Raw genomic sequence first — 17,499 nt, 5'->3', positions numbered from 1 at the left:
GCGCCGTGCTCCCATACAAGGTATAGGACATGCTCCATAATTTCCTGCACGGTGCTATGGCACGGACACCCATCTGTAGTGCTATGGGAAGGTGTCTGCGTTCAATGAAAGTGAATGGGTCCATTTTTGCCGCCCGCAATTGCGGTACGTAGAAACTGAGGTTTTTTTACGGTCGTGTGCATGGGGCCTTACACTGTAATTGTCTATCACTGTTTTAGTGAGAACAGAAACATAAGATGCCTTTCGCTGCCAGAAGTTTCTGCTCCATTTTCATACTTTTTGACATGCAGAAATATAATTTGAATTCTAAAGTATCTAAAAGTTAACCTCATATTTTCTAAAAGGAGACACCTGCCACATTGTGAAAATGTGATCTCATGCTATTTTGCATTAAAGTGAAAAGTTTAGGTCAAATTTGCGGCTAAAATTCTGGGCAAAGCAGTGGCTGAGACACACAACACCTCCTAAAAATAAAAGTTTATGATGTGCAGAGTTCATACATGCCAGTTATGCCTATGTCATCATGCACATATCTTTACAAAATCATCAAAACTAAAGAGACCTAAATCTGATTCAGATGCCAATTTTGCACCTGTGCTACCCCCCATATATAGATCGGGCATGTTTGCATTCTATCCTGCCCTTGTATTAAGTGCAAGGCCTTTTTCTGTGACTTAAATAAAAACATCACACGGAATGGGATCGAATCTATTCATGTAGTCCTAACTTTTCCAGTGATATTGTCTATCTTTCATTTGCTCTCTAAAGGCAGCCTTTACTTGTATAAAGAACTTGTGGAACCGGAAGCCGCTAAAGGTCTATGGTGGCCGTATGGCAGAGTCTATGCTTGCCATCTTGTGTCATATTCTTCGCGGGGAGCCAGTAATTCGAGAGCGATTGAGTAAAGAGAGAGAGGGAAGCCGTGAAGAAGAAGCTGGGCAACCAGATGAGAGTGCTGCGAGGCGGGAACCCCAAGTGAACCAGCAGCAACTCCAGCAGGTGGGAGTGTGAATCGAGTTTACATGGATCAGTTTCTTAATAGCAAATTTCTATTGGTGCCATCTTAAGATAATGCCCATTTATTTGGTGGACTTTAATAATGGTCTCTCACTTTGGGTGACTTTCCTAACCTTTTCTTTTTTTTTTTTTTTAACTCTACAGCTTATGGATATGGGTTTTACTCGTGAGCATGCAATGGAAGCCCTTCTGAACACAAGCACCATGGAACAAGCTACAGAGTATCTCCTCACCCACCCACCACCTCTTATTGGTGGAGTCGTTCGGGTAAGTGTGACCCTTCTGAAGTGGTTTTGTTTTTTTTCTTGCATTTTACGTGATTCCGCTTCAAATCTGCTTTCCTTCAGTACCTTCATCACATTTCATCCCTTTTCCTACTCCTCCCATTCAAGCCCCTTTCTACCGCAGGCTTCTCTGTGCCACTCTTGTCATACAAGGCAGATATTTTAAGCATCTGCATGTGACAGAGCAGTTATCATAGTTAGGTGAGGGATAACCCATGCATATAGACACTGCTTCTGAGTAGCCTGAAATAAATGGTAAATTTTTAGGACTGTACATTAGTTAAAATGTGAATCTGTTCCCTTCCCTGAAATAGCAAAACAGGTTCCACTAGCCAATCTGCAGCAGCGACCTTCTTGCCTTTTTACTCTAGTTTACCTGAAACCCATTGGACACTTGATGTCTTTTCCTATTCCTATGCATCCCTTACTCTCATGCCCTGACCTCCCCATTCTGCAGAGCAGCCCAGCTGACTGGTATCTGTTGTTGCTCTGCAGGACTTGAGTATGTCAGAGGAAGATCAGATGCTGAGAGCCATTGCCATGTCGTTGGGACAAGATATCACTATGGAACAGAGGGCAGAGCTGCCCGAGGTACAGTACAAGATCAGGGTTGGGATAAAGAGGGACAGAGGAGGGAGCCTTCAACATTCAGACACGCATACATTTTTAAAGGGCACAAGCTCGTGTGCCTGCGTTAGAAAAGGTTGAACTCTTCTTTCTCCCATCCTCCTGAACCAATGTTCCCTTCCCTTTTTTTTCTCCCATCCACTGTATTCCCAATCCCCCCCCCCCCCCCCTCCACATGGTGTGACAGCCCGTCCTTCCACCTCTGGTGAAACATCACAAAGAGGGTAGTTTTTTTTTTTTGTTATTTTTTTATTCACAAGTGTAGTAGTTTGTTTGTTTGTGTTTTGCATATTTGATGCCACATACATAGTACCCTCTCCAATGTGTTGGACATTTAGAAATTGCAGCTCTAAATAGGGAAATTTGGGGACAAGTTTGTATATGAAGTGGACTTAAATTGTTCGTATTGACTCTTCAGGAAACTGCTCGCCGAAAAGAGGAAGATGAGCGGAAGGCAAGGGAGAAGCAAGAAGAGGAGGAGGCCAAATGTCTTGAGAAGTTTCAAGATGCTGAACCTCTGGAACAGGAGGAACTTCATGGCTTCACAGACACGATGCTGCCCGGCTGCTTCCATCTTCTGGATGAGCTACCGGACACCGTCTACCGTGTCTGTGATCTCATTATGACGGCTATAAAGCGAAATGGAGCAGACTATCGGGATATGATTCTCAAGCAAGTGGTTAACCAGGTGAGAGCTGTTGGTGGACATCAGGTTAAGTTTTATTTTTTTACATTTTCTTTGTGTGTGTGAAATAATATAAAATAAGATTATATTAATCTGAATTCTGTGGTTTTGTTTTGTAGGTGTGGGAAGCTGCAGATGTCCTTATTAAGGCCGCTCTTCCACTGACCACGAGTGACACAAAAACGGTGTCGGAATGGATAAGCCAGATGGCTACCCTTCCTCAAGCTTCTAACTTGGCCACTCGAATCCTTTTATTGACTCTGCTTTTTGAGGTAGTTCTTTTTTTTTTTTTTTTTTTTCTTCTTTCTTTCATAAATCCACATAATAAATGGAGTAATTTCATAAATACCCTGTACAGTAATCTGATGTCGGAAACACTAATGGCTCTAAAATTAAAAAAAAAGCATGGCTGCTTTTTTCCCTAGAAACTGTCACGCCTGTTGATGGACTCGGTATTATCCTGTATTTACAAAATTCCCTATAATTTTCTATATATCGTAAAATGGAGTGTGAGAACCTACTTGGGCATCTGACATCAAAATTCAAACCATCAGTTTAGTTTCTGAACATCTAATTGCATTGAGTAATTGCTATTTTCCAACATCCTCTCCCTCAGCTGATTCCTAATATCGTCCCTTAAGAGTCGTACCTATAGTTTTCGCCGCCACTCAGACTTTAATATTTATGCATATTTACTAGTATGTGCGCCAGCTTTTAGTTTTCAATGTACTTAAATTGTTAAGCGCTCCCTCCAGTGATTTTTATAACATTGTTTTTCTTGCCTCTATGGATTGGTGTCAGTAAGCTCCCCTCTGCTTCATTTGGGAGGTGTGAGAGACGCACCATAAAATTGCATTAGTCGGTGGCCTGTCTTCACCTTTCCTGAATAAAGTTGTAAAGGGACGGAGAGTTCTGCAGTCTGGACAACCACCACTAAATACTCGTGTCACAAGTTCTGTCAGTGGTTGTACACTTGTGAACGTGCACTCCTGTCTCTGATCTTAATTCCTTTTTGAAATTTGGGGATTTAATTACCATTGAAGTTTGTTAGAGAATTGTGAAAGGGATAGGTTTTATTACAGATGATTAGTAAATCTGACTTCCATTATGCTGTTAATCTCAGACCGAAAGGAGTTTCTAGTAGTTTGTCTTTTTTGTAATTTACCTGCAAGTAGCTGATCTATGTATTGTGACAGATGAAGTTAGGCTTCCTTCTCATCTGTGCTCGGGCTCCTTTCCGACGTTCCGTTGGAACAGAGCCCTGACACACAAACGGAAACCATTGGCATCGGATCCATCACCATTGAAATCAATGGTGATGCAAATGGAAGCCTATGGTTTGAGTTTGTGTTTGTCAGGGTTCCGTTGGAACAGAGCCTGAGCGCAGATGTGAACGAAGCCTAAGACTATTTCAAAATAGGATTGGTATTAACGTTTTACTCTTTGCCTTCCCTTGACTAGACCTAGTGTATCAGTTTTACCCAGTGTATTCCTAAGGTATCCTTTTTAGTTTTGTACAGCCTATTTTACATTTGTATATTGGCTTACTGAGGATTTGCAGAGCTCTTTTGTCCTTTGACTTGAACTGATTTTTATTTTTCCTTCTAAAAGGAGTTAAAGCTGCCATGTGCTAGGGTTGTGGAAACAAGTGGCATCCTTAACGTACTGATCAAGCTTCTAGAGGTTGTCCAGCCTTGTCTGCAAGCAGCTAAGGAGCAGAAGGAAGTGCAAACACCCAAGTAAGACTCTGATCTACAACTACACCTGTCAATTCATGTTTTACATATTGGTCATACTGAGCCTTTCACATCACTAATACGACAACCAATTTTCTTATTCAGGTGGATTACTCCTGTCCTACTGCTTATTGATTTCTATGAGAAAACCTCTATTTCCTCCAAGAGGAGAATGCAGATGAACAGGGTAACATTTTTTTAAGATGTGAATCCTATCTCGTTTGCTGCTGGAGAATAAATTAGTATTTTGAATTGTATATGCTGGGCAATGAATAGCCAGTGAAGGGAATTGCAGAGAAAGAAGGCGGTTGAGATACTAAGTGATGGGTAGATTACCTGAGCAGCGATGTTGAGAATGGATTAGATGGGGTGCAAGAGTTCGAGGGGACGCTACAGAGGAAGATGTTGCAATAGACTAGAAGTGATATGTGCTTGTACTAGAATCCTCAAAACAAGTCCTACCACCCGTGGATAGAGCATAGATTAACTTTTTATCACAAAAGTGTGTCCAACTATGAATATTTTGTCTTTAGGTCCATTATTCTGTGCGATTTTTAACGTTTTTAATATACTGTATCTTTATTGAGGTTGTAGGTTTGTTTTTTTTGTTTTTTGAGCAGCAAATCTATAGCTTCCAATTGTAGAGTAAAATTATACTAATCACATGGTGTATCGTGTGATTTCTCTGAAAAGGATTCTATGATACAAAAGGATTAAGGGTAGTGCAGTGTATGTTACATGACTTCAGCGTTGCTGTGACTCCATTTGATAGAATGACACTCACTGTAATAAAATAATTTAAGTTGCATTACAATAGTTATAGGTTTAATCTGTAATCTTGAATTTTCTTGTAGTTAAAGGGCTGTTAACTTTTATGTTTTTTTTTTTTTTTGTCCTCCTAGTATCTACAGTCAAATGGCAACAACTGGCGTTGGTTTGATGACCGATCAGGACGTTGGTGTAGCTACAGTGCTAGCAACAACAGCACTATTGATGCTGCATGGAAAGCTGGGGAGACTTGTGTTAGATTCACAGCTGGTCGTCGCAGATACACTGTACAATTTACCACCATGGTCCAGGTAATTGTCTCCTGGACAGATCCCCCTAAACCATTGTGTTTGAGATCTTGTGGTTTTGTTAACAGACCAGAATTTGTATTCTGCTTTTGTTCTGTCACTATATAAGGTGCATAAGACTGTATTATGTGTGTTTTATAGGTAAATGAGGAGACTGGTAACAGACGCCCCGTGATGCTGACTTTGCTACGAGTTCCACGATTACTCAAAAGTGGCAAGAACGGGAATGGACAAGAACTGGAGAAGACCTTGGAGGAAGGCAAAGAAACTGAAACCAAGTTAAAGGAGGAGAAAGTGGCTGGTATGTGCTGATCTGATCTGATTTTGTATTATGTATGTATGTTTTTTTTCTCCTGTTTTTTTTTATTTTTTTTAAATTAATTTTCCTTTTTTAAATGTAGAGGCTACACCAATAACTGAGAACTCTACTGTAGAAAGAGAATCTCCTCCTGAAGAGCCTAAAGCTGGGGACTTGGTAATCCAAGGTCTCACAGAAGAGATGGTGACTGTGCTGATCCGATCATGTGTCAGCATGCTTGGTGTACCTGTGGATCCGGACACTTTACATGCTACTCTTCGTCTGTGTTTGCGTCTTACTCGTGACCACAAATATGCTATGATGTTTGCTGAACTAAAGAGTACACGCATGATTCTCAGCTTGACCCAGAGCTCTGGATTCAATGGCTTTACTCCGTTAGTTACCCTTCTGTTCAGGCATATCATAGAGGATCCATGCACTTTGCAACATACAATGGAGAAGGTATGCATCTTTATCTACAATGTTAATTATTCTTGCATTACTATTATCCAAATGGTCTAAAGCTACACATTTTATAAGCAGCCGAGGTTAAGAAGCTTTCTATACCTTTGCAAAAATGAAAATGCAGACCATTAAGAAAGGTGAAGTTAAGGTGTAATTTTTGCATTTTCTCAGAATTTGAGACTAAGTGCAGTTGTAGAAGAATATACTGAAGAATTGCCATATACACAAGCATGTTGACATCTGACAAGTAATCCTTTATATGCTTGTTGAAGATCTCATTTATAAGCACGGGCTGTTATGTGGAGTTGACTCTCCCTTTCATCCCATCGCTGCTATAATACCCCCACCTATCTGGCTGGCTTCTCACTAGATTTTGGAACTTGACGGACTGTTCGATTTATTATGCATTTGGGTGCAGAACATTCACCCTGTGTCTGACACGCACGGACTACCAGATGAGGATTTGCTCATCATTGCACGCAGACATCTCAGACTTCCATGTCTCTTCTTGGCTATGGAAATCCAGTCTCTGAATTTTTTTTAAAACCTCTTCCACATAATAACTTTTTTGAAGAACCTGGTTAACTTTTATGTATAATTGCTTACAACGAATGTCTTTTTTTGATGTACAATTTTTTTTACCATGATTCTCAGGTTGTACGTTCGGCAGCAACGAGTGGAGCTGGCAGCACAACTTCTGGAGTCGTATCAGGAAGCCTAGGCTCTCGTGAGATTAACTATATCCTGAGAGTCCTGGGCCCAGCTGCCTGCCGAAACCCTGACATTTTCACTGAGGTAGCAAACGGCTGCATTCGCATAGCTCTGCCTGCGCCCCGAGGATCTGGAACCGGTGAGTTAGTTTGAGCTTGCACATACATTATGAATGTGTCAGTCATGCTTAATATGCAGTATTCATTTCTTCAGTATTCAGCATCAGTATTGGTATTTATTTATATTTTTTTTTTTCCCCCCGCCAGCATCTGATGATGAGTTTGAGAATCTCCGTATCAAGGGTCCTAATGCTGTACAGTTGGTTAAGACCACACCTGTGAAACCATCCACTCTACCAGTCATCCCTGATACAATAAAGGAGGTTATCTACGACATGTTGAATGCTCTGGCAGCGTATCATGCTCCAGAAGAAGGTGCAGTATTTATACGCCATGCTCTGTTTGTTATTGTCAGTTGATTTTAACCCCTTAATGACCGGGCCATTTTGCACGTTCATGACGGATTATTTTTTGTTTTTTCATGGTCGCATTCCAAGAGTCGTAACTTTTTTTTTTTATTACGTCGACATCGCCGTATAAGGGCTTGTTTTTTTGCGGGACGAGTTGTATTTTGTAATTGTACCATTTTTAGATGCTTGTAACATATTGATTAACTTTTATTAACTTTATTTTAGGAGAGAATTGAAAATAAGCAGCTATTCCAGCATTAATTTTCATGTTATAAATTTACGCCGTTTACAATGCAGCGTAAATAACATGTTAACTTTATTCTATGGGTCGGCACGATTACGAGGATACCAAATATGTAAAGGTTTTATGTTTTCCTACGTTTGCACAATAAAAACCACTTATAGAAAAAAATTACTTGTTTTTGCATCGCCGCGTTCCATGAGCCGTCATTTTTTTTATTTTTCCGTCTATGTGGCCGTATGTGGGCTTGATTTTTGCGGGCCAATGTGTAGTTTTCATAAGTACTATTTTGGGGTACATGGGACTTATAGATTAACTTATATTTTTATGGGGGGAATGGGAGAAAAGAGAATTTTGCCGTTGTTTTTTTGGATGCCGTTCATCCGGCGGTTTAATTAATGTGTTCATTTTATTGGTGAAGTTGTTACGATCGCGGGGATACCATATATGTGTAGGTGTGATTTGTTTTGACACTTTTACTGAATAAAACCACTTTTTGGGCAAAAAAAGTAGTTTTATTTGATTTTCACTGTAATTATTATTTATTTTTTTTCAACTAACTTTATTTAACTGATTGTCATTTTTTTTTTAAGTCCCACCAGGGGACTTCACTATGCGATGTGCCGATCGCATATATAATGCTTTGTTATACTTAGTATACCAAAGCATTATTGCCTGTCAGTGTAAAACTGACAGGCAATCTGTTAGCTCATGCCTCCGGCATCGCCTAACAGCCAGTTGCGGAAGACAGACCTGGGGGGTCTTTGTTAGACCCCCGGCTGTCATGGAAACCCGACGGCGACCCGCGATTTGTTTGCTGGGGCGCCGATCGGGGGACAGAGGGAGCTCCCTCCCTCTGTCAAACACATTAGATGTCACTGTCACTATTGACAGCGGCATTTAATGGGTTAAACTTCCGGAATCGGAGCGCGCTTCGATTCTGGCAGTTCCAGCAGGAGCCAGGCTGTGTAACCTTTTTTTTTTTCTAAACTAGGACACCTTTTTTAATTTTATTTTTTTTTTTGTTGTAAGGACAGAGGGGTGGCACTTCAATTTGATCACTGGTCTACTCCATTTGCCTCAGGATTTCGAGCCCGCTGTTTTAATGTTTTATGGGCATCTTATGGGCAAATCTTTAACGCCACTGATCTCATAAGTGCAGCTTTGATTCATGTTAGTAGTTTTACGTTATCTTATCTCTGTCATTCTAGTTGATCGGTATTCAACAGATCTTTTAACTATAAACATTCTGTTTTTATAGTGACTGAGAAGACAGAGCAAAAACCTGTGGGTATGAACCAAGAGGTCAGTCAGATTTTGCAGGACATGGGTGATGAAGTTTTCCAGCAGTACAGAGATCTCACCAGACAAGGCAGTGACTTTGATCCCCAGGGTAGCTTTGCAATCAATGTAAGCATTTTCTTTTCTCCTTTGACCATTATTCCCTGAGTATTTATCTAATAACTGCACACTGGATTATGAGGTTGGGCTGAATACTATATGTATCTTTCTTTTTCGTCTCATTGGTGGACACAGACCATGGGTATATGCTATTGCTGTTAGGTGTCGTGATGCTAAGAATATGAAAGTGACTCCTACAGTAATATACTCTCCTAGAGGCACTGAGCTAGTCAGTCTTGGCATAGTGTCAGTAGGAGGCAGACACCCCCTGCTGTTATAGCGGTTTGTCTTGCCTTTTTCCTCTTTTCTTCTAGCGAGGTAACGGGCAACCTAGTCCCCCTACTTTCCCCAACATATGACAGGCGCTTAGTGTTTTATTGCACTGTTGTTCCTCTACCATGCTGAAGACTAAAGACAAGAGCGCAAGCTCCTCTGTCGCCTACCAGCCAGTTTCGCGCCTTCCCATCTGTGTCCCACATCATCGCAGCTGGCACACAGTAGGAACTTCCCTGCTGGTTCTACATACTGAAAATGAAGTGGACTTAAGGACAGGAGTTATGTTCGCCCCAGGCCCTTTGCAGCCCCCCGGCCTCCCGCTTCTTCCCCCGAAACCATGCCTCGTGGTTTTTTGTTTTTTTTTAAGTTCGCAGCCCGCTAGTCTCCGACAACCTTTTTATCGGCATGCAGTACAACGCTACTCCCTGCGGGCCATAGACTCTTCTCTGGGGGTTTTCTTTGCACTTTTTTTTTTATCTGGTTCTGATACAGTTCTATTACCTTGTATGCTGCTTCTCCTGCTTCTGTACAGACTGACTAGCTCAGTGCCTGTAGGAGGTGTAAGTACTGTAGAAGTCAATACTTTATTTTTTTTTATTCTTGCTGTGTAGCCGCCTAGTGGCAGCAACAATACCCATGGTCTGTGTCCCCCCCCAATGGACTGGACGAGAAAAGGATTTTAATGTGGGTACTCCAAAAAAAATTCTATCTCTACTCGTTCATGTCTTTGAGGGACACTGCACCATGGCAGGGGCCTACACCTGTAGTTCTGTGTCTCCCTATAAATTCGAGAGGAGTGTTTTGAGTACAATAATCTGTTTTTTGTTTTGTTTTTCTTTTGCTTTATTGTATGTAGTCATTTGTGACTTTTGTATATTCTGCCCTTTTAGGCACGTGTCTTTACTGCTGACAGTTCTTCCACAGAGACTCCACAGTCTGGAACCCCTCAAGGAGAAGGTAATTGATTTATTCAAACCTAAGGCTGGGTTCACACTCGCGTTTTTGTTGCGTTTTTAACATAGTGTTTGGTTTTGTTAGATAAACTTCCAGGTCTCTCAAAGGGAATTCGTCAATCCCCCAAAAAAATTAGCATGTTTAAAAAAACGCAGCGTAAGGCTGGATTTGCACGCGCATTAAATGCAGCGTTTTTGGCACGCAAAAGGTACTTAACAGCTCCGTGTGTCAGCCGCAGTGACTTTTGCACAGCCGCCATAATTATGACACTGTAGGTTTGTAAACAGAAAAGCACGTGGTGCTTTTCTGTTTTCATTCATACTTTTTACTGCTGTTGCGCGAATCACGCGCATCCCACGGAAGTGCATCTGGGTGCGTGATGCGCGAACAACACGCACAAATATAGGACATGTCGTGAGTTTTACGTAGCGGAACCGCTGCGTGAAACTCAAGAACAGTCTGCATGGCTCCATAGACTAACAAGTCCAGGCGAGGCGCGTGAAAATCACGCGCGTTGCACGGACGTATATCACGTTCGTCTAAGCCCTAAGGATGTGTTTTGCCCCGCAATACTGTCATTATGAGCTTATGTAGAGTCATGGTCAAGCTTGTGACTTATAATAGTGTCTGTCTATGTATAAGTTATGATGGAGTGCACACCGCTAACTAATAACTCTAATCTGTACTAATTTTATAGCCGCACTAACACCAGAAGAAAACCGTGAAGGTGGCAAGAAAGACAAGGAAGGTGACCGCAATTCAGAAGAAGGGAAGCAGAAGGCGAAAGGCAGCAAACCTCTGCTGCCTACTTCTACTATACTTCGACTGTTGGCTGAGCTTGTCAGGTCTTATGTGGGTATTGCCACACTCATTGCCAACTACAACTACACTGCGGGGCAATCTGAGCTCATTAAAGAGGTATTTAGAAGTCAAAACTAGGTCGAAAGTTATACTTTTTTGCCGTTTAGTAGCTTTAAGTAATTCTGTTAATCCTGACAGGATTGCAGTGTCCTGGCTTTTGTCCTGGATCATCTCCTTCCCCACACTCAGAATGCTGAGGACAAGGACACCCCAGCCTTGGCACGCCTGTTCCTAGCCAGCCTGGCTGCAGCTGGAAGTGGTACTGATGCACAGGTAGCACTAGTGAATGAAGTTAAAGCGGCACTTGGTCGTGCACTAGCAATGGCTGAGAGTACAGAGAAGCATGCCAGGTAAAGTTTTCTATAATCCTTCTAGATTGTCTAAGGGGATTTAAAGAATTATTTGGTGGTTTTGCTAAAGTAGGGAAGATACATGATGGAACTCGTTGTGTTAATTAGCTTTAGCTTAAACTAAAATATGCAGTTAACTCTGCTGCAGCATGGGCATGCAATTATGCCTTGCCTAGTGTACACCTAACGTCTTGCTTAAAGGAAACTTTTCAACAAACAAATGAAATTCTACCCATCACCTCCTAGTGTAGCCCACATTATGGTACTTCTATTTTTTTATTGGTTGTTGAGGTCACATAATGTCAGTATGAAGGTAACCCCCCCCCCCCCCCCCATCCTCCCTCCAACTGTATATTATTTATCCTGATACACATACGTTAAGCACTATTACCTACTATGTAATGCTAGAACTGTTCTGAAGTATTGCTTATTGACTTGACGTTTTTGCTTCTTATCTTACAGGCTACAGGCTGTGATGTGTATTATTAGCACTATAATGGAGTCCTGCCCGTCCACCTCCAGCTTCTACAGCAGTGCCACTACTAAAACCCAGCACAATGGCATGAACAATATTATTCGTCTCTTCCTGAAGAAAGGTCTTGTTAGTGATTTGGCAAGGGTGCCTCATAGCCTAGACTTGTCAAGGTATATAAATGGATTCTGATATCTGTCCTTTCTATATCCATCTTTGAAATGATCACTTGTGTTACCACCAGCTTGTGTGTTTGTTCTAATGAACTCTTCTCTTCTTGGTTTGCGGTTGTTACATCTTGTAGTCCAAATATGGCAAACACGGTGAATGCAGCACTAAAGCCTCTAGAGACATTGTCACGTATAGTGAACCAGCCAAGCGGTCTGTTCGGGAGCAAAGGCACATCTGGGAAAAATAAGTCCGAACAGGACGCTCATGGGGCTCCCAGGGACCCAAACAGCAACCAGCCAGACACAGGTACCATTAAACAAAGCTTAAAGAATCGGGTGCTCTGCAAACTTGACCATAATCCAAACTAAGTGATCGAAGCAGCACCCCAGAAAGTAGTTTGAAAATAGAAAATGTGGTTTATTCCACGTCAGATGCTATGTTTCAATCCTATCATATCGTTTTGGGTCATTTAGGGGAAACAGGAGCTGAAACTCAGGAGGAAGACCCAGATGTTTCCCACGCTGAAGTGGCAGATGGAGATATAATGGATGGTGAGGCAGAAACCGATGCTGTGGTAATTGCTGGCCAACCAGAAATTTTAACCACCCAGGAGATGCAGGTGAGAATATTTTTTTTTATTTTTTCATGGTCCTTATCTTTTATGAATAAATAAATTAGTATTAATGTTTAATGGCGGACTGTTTATATATTTATTATAAGGTGGAGACTGAGTTAGAAGATCTAATAGATGAGCTTCTAGAGCGAGACGGGGCTGCAGGTACCTTTTTTGTGTTTACTTTTAGAACGTTGTACTTAAATGGATTGTCTGGTTTTGCCTACTACCTATGTAAAAGATCCCAGCAAAAATTCCTGCAGAAATTAAGCTTTTGCACTTCTCCCAATAAGCCAAAGGGCTGTATATCTTAAAGCGTTGCTTAGAAATATTGTATTTGGGCTTTTTTTTTTTTCCCTCCAAAGACTTATGATCTTGAATTTCACATGAAACAGAAACAACCTTCTTACCGATTGAATGTCCCTTTTACTGTTACAGTAGGTCGTGTGGGGGAAGATGAATCACAGGAAGATGTATTGATGGATGAGGCTCCTACAAACTTGAGTCAAGCATCTACACTTCAGGCTAATAGGGAAGGTACGTCCCTCCCCCAGGCAATCAAATTCCAAAAATTGTTTCTTTTGCTAGCTTGGGAATTGTATCTGAACATGTTAGTTGTATGTTAGTCTGCATGATCTCTTTCCCCGCTTCCTATAACAGATTCTATGAACATCCTAGACCCTGAGGATGAAGAAGAACATACACAAGAAGAGGACAGTAGTGGCAGCAATGAAGATGAAGATGACAGTCAAGAAGAGGAGGAAGAGGAGGAGGAGGAAGATGAAGATGATCAGGTATGTTGTGTGACACTTTAAAGTGCAAAAAAGATCGTAACTAAATTTGGGGTTTTCCTTTTCATGGTGCCTTTATATTAAACAGTTGGAAAAGCCGTACTATACAGTTAAAATCTTTTTATATTTTCATATTAGGATGATGAGGGTGAGGAGGGGGATGAAGACGATGATGATGATTGTTCGGAGATGGAGCTGGATGAGGATTACCCTGACATGAATGCGTCACCCCTTGTGCGCTTTGAGAGATTTGACAGAGAGGATGATCTCATTATAGAGTTTGATAACATGTTCTCCAATGCCAGTAAGATTTATATTCTTCACCTACACAAATCATGGTGGTTTCTTTATATATATTTTTTTTCTCATGGTGTGCTTTTCTCAAATACCATCAGTATATACATTAATCGTATTTGAATTCTTTTTACAGCCGACATTCCTCCTTCGCCTGGCAACATCCCTGCCACTCACCCTTTAATGGTGCGTCATGCAGACCATGGTTCTCTCACATTGGGCAGCGGTACCTCCACAACTCGTCTAGCCCAGGGCATTGGCAGAAGCCAGCGTACTCTCCGGCAGATTACTGCTAATGCTGGCCACACCATTCATGTTCACTATCCTGGGAACAGGCAGCCAAACCCACCTTTAATACTGCAGAGGTGAGATTCACTATTTGGGAGGAGATAAGGTGATCTGCATATATTATGATTTGGGTATACTCTATTCATCATAATTCATAATCCCTTAGGCTTCTCGGCCCTTCAGCTGCTGCAGACATTTTACAACTTAGCAGCAGTCTTCCCCTTCAAAGTCGTGGACGTGCTCGTCTCCTTGTTGGCAATGATGATGTCCACATTATAGCTCGCTCTGATGACGAACTGTTGGATGACTTTTTCCATGATCAGAGTACTGCTACTAGTCAGGCTGGTGAGTTTCCTTTAAAGATGCACATGTAATGTATTTACCATTTGGTAACATCTTATTTTTTTTTTTTTTTGCACTTGAGATATATATATATAATATTTATTTACATTTTTATTTTTTTCAATTCAGTTTAATACTGTTTTTTTTTGTTTAAAGGCACTCTCTCCAGTATTCCTACTGCTTTGACTCGATGGACAGAAGAGTGTAAGGTGTTAGATGCTGAGAGCATGCATGATTGTGTATCAGGTGAGAGCTTGCGTTATGCTATTGGAATGATATTCTCTTTATAATGCGTGAGGGTGTAAGATGAAGCATCAGATTGTCCGTAATAGTCCTCTGATGATAAGCTAATCCGGAGTAGCCCCTCTGCTGGGACACCCCCTTCCCCCAGTATTCAGCTGTAATGTTTTGGGGCAAACTGGCAGCAAGCGTTAAATATTCCCTGCCGCACCACCACAGCATGAATGAAGCGTTACGCAGCACCTGTTGAAGTCCATAGGATGTCAGTTTTGCCCGGGTTCTCCAGCTGCTATTGTAGCTGCTCTGTTTGACTAAGAGGGAGGTCCCTAGTGCTCCCATCTCTTACACTCATACGCCCTAACCGAGCATTTAAACGGTTTATCTGTGACAGACAACCCCGTTTTAATTAACACTCTGTTGCACAAAATTATTTTTTTGGAGCCTAGATCCAGATTTACTGATTTATTTGATGATGTGATCTGACAGCATTTTCTGTTTTTCTTTGAACAGTGGTTAAAGTTCCTATAATTAACCACCTTGAAGCTTTGAGGGATGAGGAATTAGAGGAGAGGCGTGAGAAGAGGCGAAAACAGCTGGCAGAAGAGGAGGCCAAGGCGGCAGAGAAGTCTAAGGAAGAGAAGGAAAACAAGGATCAAAATCCTCAGGTCCCTAGTCTTGATCCATTTTTGTATTCACAATTTATTTCTTCTGTGACTTGGAGGGCTGTGCGCATGAAAAAAAAAAAAAGCAAGCAACCACCTTGCGCTGATTGTGCTTTTAAAAGGACTTTTGTGACTATTTTTTTATTTTGTTACCCTAGGCTGCAAACTCTAAGAGGAACGCCTCATTTGAGCTGAGCCTCGCAGGTATTTCTTTTACTTTACATTTTTTTAATTTTTTCCTCTTATGTTTTTTCTTTCACAGGCAGATGTAACAAAAGATTGCTCTGTGCTTCAGGGTGAGGTAGTAGATTGTATAGTTTTGGGGTCACACCCGATCTGGGAGATAACTATACAGTTTACTGTCTTTCCTGCGGCATCTGTTGACATCCTTTCCAGAAAATCATATATTTAAGCTGAATTTTGAATGTTTTCTTGATGTTTTAAGCTTGTTTTGTGTGTAGAAACTCTAATGCATTTAAGGTGAAAGAGTTTGTTTTAACTAAAGGTGGTTCAGTTTGTCGGCTAATCTGAGTAAGGGACCTCTGCCCTCTTCAGGGTGAGGTAGTAAGTTGTATTGTTGTGAGGGGCAGGAATTTTTGCTCCTATATCGGTGATAACTATACAGCTTACTGCCTTCCTAGTGGTGTGGTATTTTTCAGAAGTGTCCAAGATGCCGACGCTTTCATGACTTTAATAGTTCATGGGGTTTAATATATTACAAACCAGAATATACAGTGATTATCTCTTATTTTATGATCTGCTATTAAGAGATATAATTTTATAGCGTCATGGTTCTGTGGAACACAATTGATACCTGTTCATTTCAGTTTTCTAAATTTAAAACCTGTATATTTCTAATGGTGGTTTTTCTTGGCCCCTTATTGCTGCTAAAGATCAAGATGGCAGTGGTCGTCCTGAGAACTTTCCTACTGCCCCATCTTCTGCTGAAGGAACCCCAACAAGCCCAGAACTTGTTCCTTTGGATCCTACCTTACGTGCTCATCCTCCTGAGGCTGCTTTGGGAGATCTCCCTGAAAGCTTACACGCAGAACCTGGTACGGAGGATGCTGGTCAATTACTCATGCCAGCCGATCAAGAGGATTCTGGACCAGGGAGACCCAGTGCAGAGGGGGATGCTACTCAAATGGAGCTATCACCAGCACCAACCATCAGTTAGTATCTATCAAATATATCACTAATTTCAGATTACTCCTAGTTTTAGAGCTTGAATCTTAGTAGATCATAAACCTATTTCACATTAAGTGATTTGTCCTTTGCTCTTTTCTCTAGCTTCTCTTTCCCCTGAGAGAGCAGAAGATTCTGATGCTCTTACTGCTGTGAGTAGTCAGCTGGAGGGGTCTCCTATGGATACCAGTAGCCTGGCCTCTGGGCCACTAGAGGAAGGAGTTGGAGAGTCGTCTGGAGGTTTAAATTCAGAACAGCCATTAGTGGTCACCACAAGTATTGCAGTTGGTCAGCAGCCTGTGGAACATCCAGCTGCAAACGAAGTTCAAGCGGTGTCTCCGCTCGGTGATGACAGGTATTGGAAAGCTATGAGCAGTGAATTTGCTTTCTTTTCATTTTTAGTAGGAGAGAATTCTGTATACCCATCTTTATGATATTAGGCAAGCCATTTTCCATGCATCGTCTTTCAAATGTCAATATGGTGACAAAGGGAGTCTGTCATGACCCATGCTGAAGTTTAACTTCATTCCACATTACTAGGTGCTGTTCCCATCAAGGGCTCGTGTACGTGATTGCACAGACTACATGCGTGAGCTGTATATTTAGAGGCAAGGGCGAGGACAGAATAGCACCTTTGCGATCCTGTTTATATACATCTTGCGCACAGAGCCGTAATACGCTCATGAGCCCTATGCTTTAATAATCAAGTACTTGGCTTCTGCATATAGTCTAAAATAGATTCTATACTGTTGACTAGCTAGTGACTGTATATTCTATAGTTACTCTTTCTGCAGTAATTTTGAAATATGTTTCCACCTTTTTTAATTTTGCATATATCTTGCATGCACTTTTCAGTTCTCCTGCAGCACCCTCTGCTGAAATGCCTTCTACTAGAGACCCCAGTGTAGCCCTGTTGGCAACAGATTCGAGTGGTATTCTGGAAGAACCATTGCCATCCACAAGTAGCGAAGAGGAAGATCCATTAGCAGG

General features: G+C 41.5%; 1 protein-coding gene across 8 annotated transcripts in view; it reads left to right on the top strand.

The window, feature by feature from the left end:
• HUWE1 (HECT, UBA and WWE domain containing E3 ubiquitin protein ligase 1) overlaps window positions 1-17,499 on the top strand; it is an 81,266-nt gene that overhangs the window by 40,541 nt on the left and 23,226 nt on the right. For 6 of the 8 annotated variants that reach the window (XM_075835391.1, XM_075835390.1, XM_075835386.1 and 3 more), the window contains exons 33-63: window positions 769-999; window positions 1,162-1,284; window positions 1,797-1,892; window positions 2,347-2,616; window positions 2,733-2,885; window positions 4,225-4,352; window positions 4,455-4,536; window positions 5,252-5,428; window positions 5,567-5,726; window positions 5,827-6,185; window positions 6,843-7,038; window positions 7,166-7,333; window positions 8,871-9,019; window positions 10,177-10,243; window positions 10,938-11,158; window positions 11,240-11,451; window positions 11,914-12,096; window positions 12,228-12,400; window positions 12,568-12,713; window positions 12,815-12,872; window positions 13,146-13,244; window positions 13,368-13,501; window positions 13,637-13,802; window positions 13,929-14,157; window positions 14,247-14,425; window positions 14,579-14,668; window positions 15,173-15,327; window positions 15,483-15,528; window positions 16,218-16,496; window positions 16,615-16,864; window positions 17,365-17,498. In XM_075835391.1, the coding sequence (XP_075691506.1) occupies window positions 769-999; window positions 1,162-1,284; window positions 1,797-1,892; window positions 2,347-2,616; window positions 2,733-2,885; window positions 4,225-4,352; window positions 4,455-4,536; window positions 5,252-5,428; window positions 5,567-5,726; window positions 5,827-6,185; window positions 6,843-7,038; window positions 7,166-7,333; window positions 8,871-9,019; window positions 10,177-10,243; window positions 10,938-11,158; window positions 11,240-11,451; window positions 11,914-12,096; window positions 12,228-12,400; window positions 12,568-12,713; window positions 12,815-12,872; window positions 13,146-13,244; window positions 13,368-13,501; window positions 13,637-13,802; window positions 13,929-14,157; window positions 14,247-14,425; window positions 14,579-14,668; window positions 15,173-15,327; window positions 15,483-15,528; window positions 16,218-16,496; window positions 16,615-16,864; window positions 17,365-17,498 (5,113 nt within the window). The remainder of the gene's footprint in view (window positions 1-768; window positions 1,000-1,161; window positions 1,285-1,796; window positions 1,893-2,346; window positions 2,617-2,732; window positions 2,886-4,224; window positions 4,353-4,454; window positions 4,537-5,251; window positions 5,429-5,566; window positions 5,727-5,826; window positions 6,186-6,842; window positions 7,039-7,165; window positions 7,334-8,870; window positions 9,020-10,176; window positions 10,244-10,937; window positions 11,159-11,239; window positions 11,452-11,913; window positions 12,097-12,227; window positions 12,401-12,567; window positions 12,714-12,814; window positions 12,873-13,145; window positions 13,245-13,367; window positions 13,502-13,636; window positions 13,803-13,928; window positions 14,158-14,246; window positions 14,426-14,578; window positions 14,669-15,172; window positions 15,328-15,482; window positions 15,529-16,217; window positions 16,497-16,614; window positions 16,865-17,364; window position 17,499) is intronic. The other 2 variants (XM_075835384.1, XM_075835389.1) reach the window with 2 other exon arrangements.

The sequence above is a fragment of the Rhinoderma darwinii genome, chromosome 8, assembly GCF_050947455.1.
Source record: "Rhinoderma darwinii isolate aRhiDar2 chromosome 8, aRhiDar2.hap1, whole genome shotgun sequence".
Taxonomy (NCBI): Eukaryota; Metazoa; Chordata; class Amphibia; order Anura; family Rhinodermatidae; genus Rhinoderma; species Rhinoderma darwinii.
The sequence above is the reverse complement of the archived record's forward strand: the minus strand, read 5'-3'. Positions and strand labels throughout refer to the sequence as shown.